Consider the following 11,168-nt stretch of genomic DNA (forward strand, 5'->3'; position numbering starts at 1 on the left):
CTTGTGTTTGTAATCCAAGGATCAAGATGGTATCCTTTGAATTAAATTTAATCCTGTTGGATATCCTGTGGTGACCAAATTCGGATAGAACTACTAAAATTGAGGGCTCCAGACTTAAACACCTATTAAAAAGTTCATCAGTGTAAATATGCAATTTCCATCATATAAATGTATTTTACATCAGTGAATACACATTTCTCATCAGATAAATGTTACTTCACATCAGTAAATATACAATTCACATCAGTAAATATACAATTCTCATCAGTAACTATACAATTCACATCAGTAACTATACAATTCACATCAGTAAATATACAATTCACATCAGTAACTATACAATTCACATCAGTAAATATACAATTTACATCAGTAAATATACAATTCACATCGGTAAAGATACAATTTACATCAGTAAATATACAATTCACATCAGTAAATATACAATTCACATTAGTAAATGTCACAATGAATATCGAGATCTAATTTAGGGACCTTTCACGCAAAAGTTTTGACTTGAAATTAGGATATCATATGACAATTGAATATGAATATAATTCCATGTAATTTCAGATAATTAAATGGCCGAAAAATAGATTCTGTTGATACATAAGGTAATTTAAATGGTATGTATGGATAAGAAAGGGTTGATATTATAATTGATGAATTGATCCTTAGAGTACTTAATTTATTTTATGAGTATGAGATACTTTGCTTTTAGGGCGCTCCGCGCTTCCTTTCCTGAAAATCAATCATTTTAAAACATTTTAAAATTTTAGCAGATTTTTCTTTTAGAATTGGTGCGTTGTAAAAAAATCCAACTATTTTCCAGGATTATTTTACTCTCCAAATTTGATGTTCCATTAACCTTCCCTGGGGTCATGTGAGGTCCCTCACAAAATGTTGGCCCGATCAATTCAGCCGTTTTGACGTTTATCGGTTACAAACAAACATACCAGACATATATATATTTCATATTTAGATGAGACACACTCAGAGATGGGACTTTCATGGATAAGACATTTTATAGACATGCCAATTAATAGGCAGAGAAAAATCTGTTTTCTTAGATCCTTCAAACAATAGTGTAAAATAAAATTAAGAATAATAATTTTAAATAGAAATAAAAATCTTCTTCGTCCTTGAAATATCTTATCTATAAAATATCCTGTCTATTAAATATTAGGTTTATGAAATGTCTTATCTATAAAATATCCTGTCTATTAGATATTAGGTTTATGAAATGTCTTGTCTAAGACTTGTCTTCTCTGAAATTTCATGTCTATGAAACATCTTATCTATGAGATGTTCAATGTGAATGTCCAGCTCTTAAATGCCATGTCTAGTCCTGTCTATTAAACGTTCTGTGTACGAAATGTCCATCTGTGTATCTATCAAATGTATTTCTATGAAATTTCTCAACATAATATATTCACAATGAAAACTTTTGATTTGAATCGATTTAATCCGTAAATCTGGACAGAAATGCAACCTTTTAAGGTTATAAATATCCACCAGGATTCAAGTTAACTCGCCAGACTACAAAAGCTAAGATTTGGTGATTTCTGGAGCGATTAACATTGCACAAGTTCAGCCCTAAGACCTTAGCTGAATAAATATATTATTTATTGGTCTAACTAAATTTATATCTTTTTTGTCAGATTTTGTATTGTCAGATCTTATAAATTTTTTTTACTTCAATTATGGAATATTTTATTCATGTTTTGATATCTTGTTGATTAAATATTTTTCCAGACGCCAATCCTTGAAATTTATCTAATATTTGTGTGGCATTTTTCTATTCTGTAAATTCTGTAAACTTCCTTCATTGTCTCCGAAGTAAAAACACGTACAATTAACAATTTTTCAACTTGACAATTAAAGATATTTAATTCATCTTTAAACCAACAAAGGATTTTAGGGTGCCAATGTAGATCGGGCATACAACTCTTCAAATAAATGATTGATATTAAAATTACGTCAACAGTCCCTTTAGTATTAAAATTACGTCAACAGTCCCTTCAATATAAAAATGTTTCAGACATTAGTAGTGCTGAGATTCAACAGATTTCTGTCCAATCTGAATATACCGAGGTAGTCTAGAATTTAAAGTTTACACTTACAGTAGTCGTATAAATCAATACAATGAAGACGACTTTCGATTTCAATTTTGATAATTCTACTAAGCTTTAAAACAGCATGGATACACATAAACATGGAAATTAAGAGAAGCTGCCAATTAACAGCTTTTCTTTGTTTACTTGTAAACTTGTTATATGAAAAAACTTTAATAGAAAAGTCGTCTTTATTGTATTGATATAATCGTTGACTACTGTATGTCATTAATGGAAATATAAACAAGAAGGCCAACTTATATTCCAATACGGCTGAACTAAGTGAGCTTAATTTCTACGCAAAATGATATTTGTTTGTGTTAGGAAAGAGTTAGTAATATAATATATTATTATTTTATAATAAATCTCGTTACGGGTTTTTGAATTACAAGGATCAGTGCTTGATCCCTTATTTTTGGTTATTCCACCGACCACGGGATTTAATCCTTTGGACGACTAGAAGATACGGATTAATGCTTGATCCAAGGATTAACAACACAAAAGTTCTGACCTCAGAATAATTGTGCTGAGCAGTTCCAGTACAGGCCCAGGGTGTCCCAATAAACATTTCAGAGACAAATTATACCCATAATTATTGGGACACCCTGTAGTTGTTAGTCAACTGATTTTTAAAATTTAGAATGTCCACGGATACTCGGCTACGAAAGAATTCCACAATGCCGTCCAGCTGGATCGCCGAGAAGGAAAATTCATTTAATTTAAAACAAATTGTAAAGGGTCCGCCAAATAACTTCTTTTTTGAAAATGTTATAAAAAACTACTGAATATTTTCTCAAATTAATTTTTTTATTTGAAAGTACAATCCTTCCGGTTAATCATGGACAATAATTTCATTCAAATGGCCGCCTCGGCTGGCCATGCAGTAGCCTACACGATCGGTACAATTAAGCTACACTCGATGTTTTGTGGGGTGCCCTCAAAGATAAATGTTACGCCGACAAGCCAGAGACATTTGACGCTTTAAAGGACAATGTTCGTGAAGCCATTGGTGAAATACAGCTGTGCACACAATCGATAATGTGCTTAAAAATTGGACCGATCATGTAGGCTACTGCATGGCCAGCCGAGGCGGCCATTTGAATGAAATTATTTTCCATGATTAACCGGAAGGATTGTACTTTCAAATAAAAAAAATAAATTTGAGAAAATATTCAGTAGTTTTTTTAATAGCATTTTCAAAAAAAAATATTTGGCGGACCCTTTATAAAAATATATTGCACACAATATCAGTGGTAACGTGAAATTTACTGTACTTAACTTTAACACAGCATCAAATGTACAAAGTATTCATTGAACACATAATTAATTTACAGGTGTATACATTTCAATATTTCAGTAAAGTAATTTCACATCAAATCTTATGTACACACAATTATGTGAACAAAATGTTACATCTACACAATATTTAAAGTGAACAAAATCAAACAAATTGTACACAAATTTTTATGAAACCCAAAATTAAATTGTGTGCAATATTAATTATAAACAAATTGATTGTACGTTAAAAGCTGATTTGATAAAAATAAATCTTGAAAGAAAACTTTTTATTGAAATTTTAGATGCAAAGAACTCAAAATTCATTTAAACAAAAATATAAATGGAAAGGAGAGAAAGTTGAAGTTGAGTTTAGAGGCACGAAGAAAGGTAAACTATTCCTATCTTCCTTTAAAGGGACTGTGTGTGATTTTAAATTACTAGATGGCCATGTTCTTCTATTCTTATTTCATTCCAACGTGAAAACTTAAGTCTAAAGATAAGTATTCCTAAATATTAGGAATACTTATGAGGTAGTACATATTTACCTCTAAAGTATGATATTAAGGTATTTACCCTTGTGGGAGTAGGTATATACCTCAAAAGGATAATATTTAGTAATACTCTTGTAGGAGTAAGTATATACCTCTAAAGTATAATATTTAGGAATATTCTTGTGGGAGTAGATATATACCTCTAAAGGATAATATTTAGGAATATTCTTGTGGGAGTAGATATATACCTCTAAAGGAAAATATTTAGGAATACTCTTGTGGGAATAGATATATACCCTTAAAGGATAATATTTAGTAATACTCTTGTGGGAGTAGATATATACCTCTAAAGGATAATATTTAGGAATATTCTTGTGGGAGTAGATTACTAGATATATACCTCTAAAGGATAATATTTAGGAATATTCTTTTGGGAATAGATATATACCTCTAAAGGATAATATTTAGGAATATTCTTGTGGGAGTAGATATATACCTCTAAAGGATAATATTTAGGAATATTCTTGTGGGAGTAAGTTTATACCTCTAAAGGATAATATTTAGGAATATTCTTGTGGGAGTAGATATATACCTCTAAAGGATATAAACACCTTGAAGAAGGATCTACTGTATAAAGAAAAGCTTAACAAGGAATAGTTTCTAATAATTATTTTAATTATTTAAAAAAGATATTGTATTAGTATTAATACATTTAAACCCCCCTGAACAATTAAAAAATACTATTTACATTTGCTTAGAAGTTGAATGAAGTAATTCAGATTTATTAGATTTAGATTTAGAAAAGTGTATTAAAGCCTGCTAAGAAAGGTAAAGGGCCTTCCATCAACAAAAAAGATCTTCAGAAATTTCTGAGAGCAGAATTTAAGCTTCAGGTATTTTTTAAAAAATCGGTGTTTTAAATATATTTTCTTTCACTTAAAGGGACTGTAAAGGAAAAATGAAAGGGGGTATAAAAAGATATTTTTGAATAGTTAAATTATGTTGAATTTAGGATTTAGATTTGTCGGAGAAGGTTTCAGTGTTTGTCGGTGACATCACAACCCTTGAGATTGATGCTGTTGTAAATGCCGCAAACAATTCTCTACTGGGAGGGGGAGGAGGTAAAGAAAGATTAAACTCGCAGTGAGCCGTATAAAGAAATGGAATAGGAAGACGACTTTACTGGATCATAATGAGATTAATATCACAATGTCTTTAGGATGTTAGGACTAAATTGTAAAAAAAAAATTCGAATTTGGTCAATAATTTCATTATGATTGATTAAAAGTTTTAATCTTCTTTCACACCCTTTATAATGCTAGAACAGTTTTACGGTTAGATACAAAATCAACTTATTAACTTATTATTACTGCACAAAAATTATAGATTTGATAGAAAAAATGAAACGTTTACCTTCATAATGTACAGTTTCCGGCAAATCCTCCTTTAAACCCTAACTGAAGTCTTTTAAAATTTTTATGAACCCCCCCCACACCACCTACTGATCCTGTATAATATTGTAGTGGATGGAGCAATCCATAGAGCTGCAGGCAAATATCTATTCCATGAGAACAGTACACTTAATGGATGTGAGGTGCAGTAATACAATACATTTCAGATTTTTTATTCAAATTCGGGGCTTCTTTACACCATTCTCTAAAAGGAAGCTAGTCCGCACTCTCAAAGTTTTATAAAAGATCACATTTTTTTCGTAATATTTAATATTTTATCAAGTTTTAATAACTACTGTTATTTTGGTTCGCAGTGTTATAAAGTTTTTGCACAGAAATTTTTTCTTTATCGAGAACCTTCGAAATAGAGAGAAAATTTAAGTCCAAAAACATTATAACACTGCGAACCAAAATAATAGTGTTATAGGTAATTTTATGAAACGTTTGTGTACTTGCTTTATTTCAATGGCTTTTTCTAGATCAAATAAGCTTTTAAACAAAGCAGAAGTCAAAATATACAGCTAATTTCAATTAAATTTTCATTTCAATTGAAAAAAATTTCAATTAAAAAAAAATGAAAATCCGGTAATTAATCAAAACTTTATGTACAGCTAATTTAACTTTATAGCACATTCAATATGAAATTCACGATGAAGTGAGGAAGAATGATAAAGTACACAATAGTTTCATAATTATTTTTGTAATTTTTAGCACTTTAAAATTATGAATTATTAAATAAAATCTTTTATTATTTTTGGAAAATAAACAACATGCAAAAGGAAAACTAATGTTAAACATGAATTAATTGTTAAATTTTACTATTTAATGTCTGAGTTTCTGTTGAAAAAAATTAAAAATATAAGATTCTGAAAACAAAAGTGAAATCTTAAGTTATCAGCTGAAAGGATTTGTTCTAAACAGTGAAGAGACGATTTAAAGTTTGTATGAGGGAAGTAAGACTTAAGCGGCCAAAAATCCCAGAAGAAATTCTGAGTCGAAGCATTTTTAGAAGTTTCTTCCTTATAATTAGTGCTTTGGATCCTCTAGATTTTGGCTTCCTTGATCCGGATCCGCAAAAATATGCGGATCCACGGATCCGGATCCATGGGGTAAAATATCAACCAAAAACTGCAAAAAAAAAACTTTTTCACTCCTAAAACCCAAATCTGAATTTTTGAAAAAAGAAAGATTATAAAAATTTCCTCATTTCTGAATGGTTCATCAAGTTTTAGGATGAAAATATGCGAAAAAAAATAAAACTAAAAATTTGAAAATTATTTTTTGTTAAAAAATTCAGTAAATCAATAAAGAAATGACCTGGATCCGGATCCATTTTTTCCATTGCGGACCCAGGATCCGGATCCGGATTCGCATCAAAATTAAATGGATCCTAAGCACTGCTTATAATACATATATTTCTTATAATGGAGACTAGAAATCTCTGTATGCTGGATGTCCGATTAAATGTCGACAATATGCTAACTCCAAAAGCAATTAATCTCACAATGCTGGATGTCCGATTAAATGTCGACAATATGCTAACTCCAAAAGCAATTAATCTCACAATGCTGGCTGTCCGATTAAATGTCGACAATATGCTAACTCCAAAAGCAATTAATTTGTTAAGTTTGTGAACGGTACCCTTTAAACCTGAGCGACAATGATGAAGATATTTTTGGTTTTCTATCATACAATGATAATTTACAATTGTGGTTTGCGAAGTGACTTGCGGATCCACGTTGCAAAGACAAAGAAGCAAAATTGTCAGAATTTAACACTGATCCAGATTGAAAAAAACAACGTCATATTATTATTTTTCTTTCTAGGATGGAGAAGCAAAGATAAGCTGTGGTTACAATCTACCAGCGAAGTGTAAGCCTTGTTCTTGTTCAAATACATTACACACAAAAAATGATATAAAGAGATGCAAGTCTTTAATTTTTAAGAATCCCTTAAAGTTTCATAATTCCTACTGTTTTATAAAAGATGACACTGGTTCACAGTCACACTTCATGTAATACACATAAGACATAATTGTAAATTCATATCTTTATTAAATTCATGTAAATTCATATCTTTATTAAAACATAGTTTTGCTCAAATAATTTACTTTTCCAAATGAATATATTTTTTGTGTATGGTACAGGGTGTCCCAATAAATATAGGAATTAAGAATCGACTCGAAAATCGTCTTTGCTTTCCGATATTTATGAAATTACAAAGAGTGTATCAAATTAAAAATTGTACGTCATATGAGCTTTCTATAATGTGGTCTACCTTCTTTATGACAAATGTATCATCAAAATTGACTGAGGTATTAAACATTTGAACGATTTTGTTGTCATTTACTAAATTGGTATCTGGACAGGTTTCTTAAAATCTCCGTCAATTTTGAAGGTGCAAATACGGTAAACCACAATTTGGAATTCCCAAGACTAGCAGATTTTATAACAGTTTAAACTGGGATATTAATCAAATTATGTTCACGTAAAATGTCGCGCGGATCAAAGACGATGTTCAGAAGTCTTCACTTGATTCCCATGTTTATTGAGACACCCTGGATCTGTGTATATCATTGGATCAATTATGAAAAACAGATTTTTCCGGAAAATGTATAATTTTCTTGATTTACTCTAAATTTTTTTTATGTAATTTAAATTTAAGTTTGGGTGGGGAAGGTGGACACCCTGAGAGTCTGATTTGAGTTGATTTGACAAGATTGATTTACATTTTCATTTGATTAGATTAGATTGATTAATATTTTCAAAATCCAAATAAAGTTTTTCTGGATTGGTCTGTCGACATAGTTTTAAGTGAATTTCCATTTGAAGACTTTCAAATTGCACGCCCCATTTACAATGGTATCCTTTAAAACTTTTTTTTTGATAAAAAATAATGGAGTTATCTGCTACTTGTGGATTTCCGCCATATATATAAGAAAAAAACACTTTATTATATATAAACGAATTTTTATACCGATAAAGGTTTTAAGAATACTGTCTGAATCCGACATGACACTTTACAAATCAATTCTCACTTGAAATTATGTCCACAGTTCCTTTAATATTTATTTTGTCGTAGATGTGATATCAACAGTAGGTCCACGAGGTGAACACCCTGATGTTCTGAAGGAGGCTTACTCCAACTCATTACAGATCATGCTCGACAACTCACTCAGATCTATTGTAATTATTCATACAATGGGACGCATAAAACTCTGGAAAATTAAAACGACTGTTGGACTCGAGTTATAAATTTAGATAGTCCAATTAACAATAAACATAAAACCCTTTAATTGTGCAGGACAATGTGTGCACAAATTCATTTCTCTTTATATAAACTTGATTTCTAGAGTACTTGCATACTATTAACTAAATTTCGTCTTCCTATTCCAAAGTTTTACGGATCTCACTGTACATGTCGTCTGTTTGAAAATATTGCAGCATTCACATTTCCAGCTTTCAAATATTTTTCAAATTCTTCCTTTTCACATAAAAGAATAATTAAGTAGATTTTAAAAATTATTGTTTCAATTCAAATACTGATTCGTTTTAAATGAAATTGTATGTTGACGTACAACCAATTTCAATTCGTTACTGTTTGTAGGCGTTCCCCTGCATCAGCACCGGTATATACGGTTACCCTAACCAGGAGGCGTGTTTGGTGGCCCTGAGGGTCGTGAGGAACTTTCTAGAAAAACATCATCAGGTTATTTTACTAGGATTCTTTTGCAGGGGTTATATTTTCATGAATAATCATTCCCCCTGATGTTAAGTGCTACTTTAAGGGGGAATATAAATCAATTTTGTGTAAAGGGTAAAAAAGAGGATGAACAATAAACTTCTTGAACATTCTTGTCTTTTGAAAAATTGTTTTCCTGAAAAATTTATGAATTTCATTTTTCAAAAAATGTCTTAAATTTATCCAAAAATAAAGTTCACATAATTTTAAAGTAATTAAATAAAACGCACTGTACAGTGTACAGTGTACACTGTACACTGGAATAAGCAAAACATATGATATTTCAGAGAAAGATTTTTGACAGTATTTTTTTAAATTCATAGTTTGCTGCAGCTGAATGCCAACTTTTTTGTACTCACACAATTTATTAACATTTCTAAGAGTTTTTAAATGCAGGCAGTACATTTATTTTAAAAACTCGCCTTTTATGGTTGGTTGATATTTAACTATTATGTTAAATCTAGGAAGTAGATCGAGTGATCTTCTGTTTGTTTCTTCAAGTAGATGTTGATATTTACAACGAATATCTTCCCTACTTCTTCCCAAAGATCGACAAGATGGAGTCTACCAAACCAGAAGCAGAAGACGACAAATCTATATCTGCTGAATCCAAAGATTCAGTTGAACCTAGTAAGATAGAAGACGATGTAAACTCCGTTTACAATAAGAAATCCGGGAACTTGCAGCAAGATGAAAAATCCACGAATCTTGAAAAAGAAGAAAACTCGGCAAAAACTGAAGTAGGTGGAATAGGAGATGGAACAGGGGATGGAACAGGAGATGGAACAGGAGATGGAAAAGGAGATGGAACAGGAGATGGAACAGGAGATGGAACAGGAGATGGAACAGGAGATGGAACAGGAGATGGAACAGGGTCTAAGTTGAGCAACCCTCTTCTTCAGTAATCCAGAACAACCCGGTGAAAAAAAACGACTTAAATTACAATATTGCATTTTTTGAGAAATTATTCATTTTCTAGTTTTGTTTGAAAACCATTAAATTCTGTATTTGATTTTGTATGCAGAAATAAAGCTATTTATTTTAAAGAACATTTTTGTGAAAAGATCCAGAAATCCCGCAAAGTTGGTTGCGCAAACAAACTTCTGAAATTCTATGACAAAACAATAAAGATAAAAACTGTTTACAAAGTTGCGCGTAAATTGCATGGTGACATAACACAATTTCTTGTTTGCTTTTCCGGTTCGCTGTATCTCTGTAATCTGGTCATGACGAATGCGATCTTTTCTGTAAAAGATCAAGATCTGGCAAAGTATTTCTAAACCTCCCTCCACACCATAATAATATTTTACTCTTCTTTTTAATTATCCAAAAAAATAATCTTAAAATCGAGAACTGTCATAGTTATGTATCAATTGGTCTCCACCTATTAAGTTAAAATCTCTGAACAATCCAATTAAAGTTGATTTTTTTGTATTGATCCGGCCCCCACCTCACTTGTCTCCAGGGGCGGCTTACGATAATTTCAAGGGGAATAACTGAAATATTGCTTGCGAGGACACTTTTTTTGTAAAATTTATTAACCGTGATTTTTTACATCAAACCCTGACACGACCGGAGGCGGGAAAATGGTGCCTTTGCATGCTATTCAAATTTTCCAAGAGGGATGGGGGGGAGGATTCCACCTCAACCCGCCTCTGTGTGTCTCTTAATTGTTGATCAGGGTTTCCCCTTTGTGCCTTTTCATTCTGTCCATCATGGTGTATACTGTAAGTAGCGGGAATTCCAGTTTTTATTGTTTATATTGACGCAAATGTAAAACAACATATGATCCACTCCGTCCCGCGTAAGATAGATAGATAGACAGACAGACATACACCCAGAAAGACAGATGGATAGATAGATAGATACAAATATTTATAAAGTAAAAACATATATTTTTGTACAGGGGACCCAAAAAAACAGTGGTAGAGGGCCTCAATTTTGGACCAATAATATTGACAATGTCTGATTGAATTATGTAAACTTGAGCCATCATTCTCTTGGCAAGTTTTATTTCAGTTTGAAGTTTTGAAATTTCTCTTTTTGCAAAATATTTTTTTTTAAAGAAAAAAAACTATTCTTTAAAACATTAC

General features: G+C 31.2%; 1 protein-coding gene across 2 annotated transcripts; it reads left to right on the top strand.

The window, feature by feature from the left end:
• Window positions 1-527: 527 nt before the first annotated feature.
• Window positions 528-10,121, top strand: LOC111711997 (O-acetyl-ADP-ribose deacetylase MACROD1). 2 transcript variants are annotated; one of them, XM_023486499.1, is made up of 12 exons: window positions 528-614; window positions 2,042-2,094; window positions 2,755-2,818; window positions 3,741-3,779; window positions 4,448-4,534; window positions 4,699-4,776; window positions 4,896-5,004; window positions 5,407-5,477; window positions 7,161-7,206; window positions 8,416-8,519; window positions 8,941-9,042; window positions 9,540-10,121. In XM_023486499.1, exons 3-12 carry the CDS (start codon window positions 2,756-2,758, stop codon window positions 9,978-9,980), a joined length of 1,140 nt encoding a protein of 379 aa, XP_023342267.1. In that variant the 5' UTR covers window positions 528-614; window positions 2,042-2,094; window position 2,755; the 3' UTR covers window positions 9,981-10,121. The 2 variants fall into 2 exon arrangements, with proteins under 2 accessions (XP_023342267.1, XP_023342266.1); XM_023486498.1 differs by having other exon boundaries at window positions 572-626.
• Window positions 10,122-11,168: the final 1,047 nt, after the last annotated feature.

Source organism: Eurytemora carolleeae, unplaced genomic scaffold (genome assembly GCF_000591075.1).
Source record: "Eurytemora carolleeae unplaced genomic scaffold, Eaff_2.0 scaffold130, whole genome shotgun sequence".
Lineage (NCBI taxonomy): Eukaryota > Metazoa > Arthropoda > Copepoda > Calanoida > Temoridae > Eurytemora > Eurytemora carolleeae.

What these genes read in the sequence shown, in the direction of transcription:
- LOC111711997 (XM_023486498.1), top strand. An exon ending in TTACAATCTACCAGCGAAGT is followed by an intron (nt 7,207 to 8,415) that starts GTAAGCCTTGTT and finishes ATTTTGTCGTAG; the next exon opens with ATGTGATATCAACAGTAGGT. An exon ending in ACAACTCACTCAGATCTATT is followed by an intron (nt 8,520 to 8,940) that starts GTAATTATTCAT and finishes TACTGTTTGTAG; the next exon opens with GCGTTCCCCTGCATCAGCAC.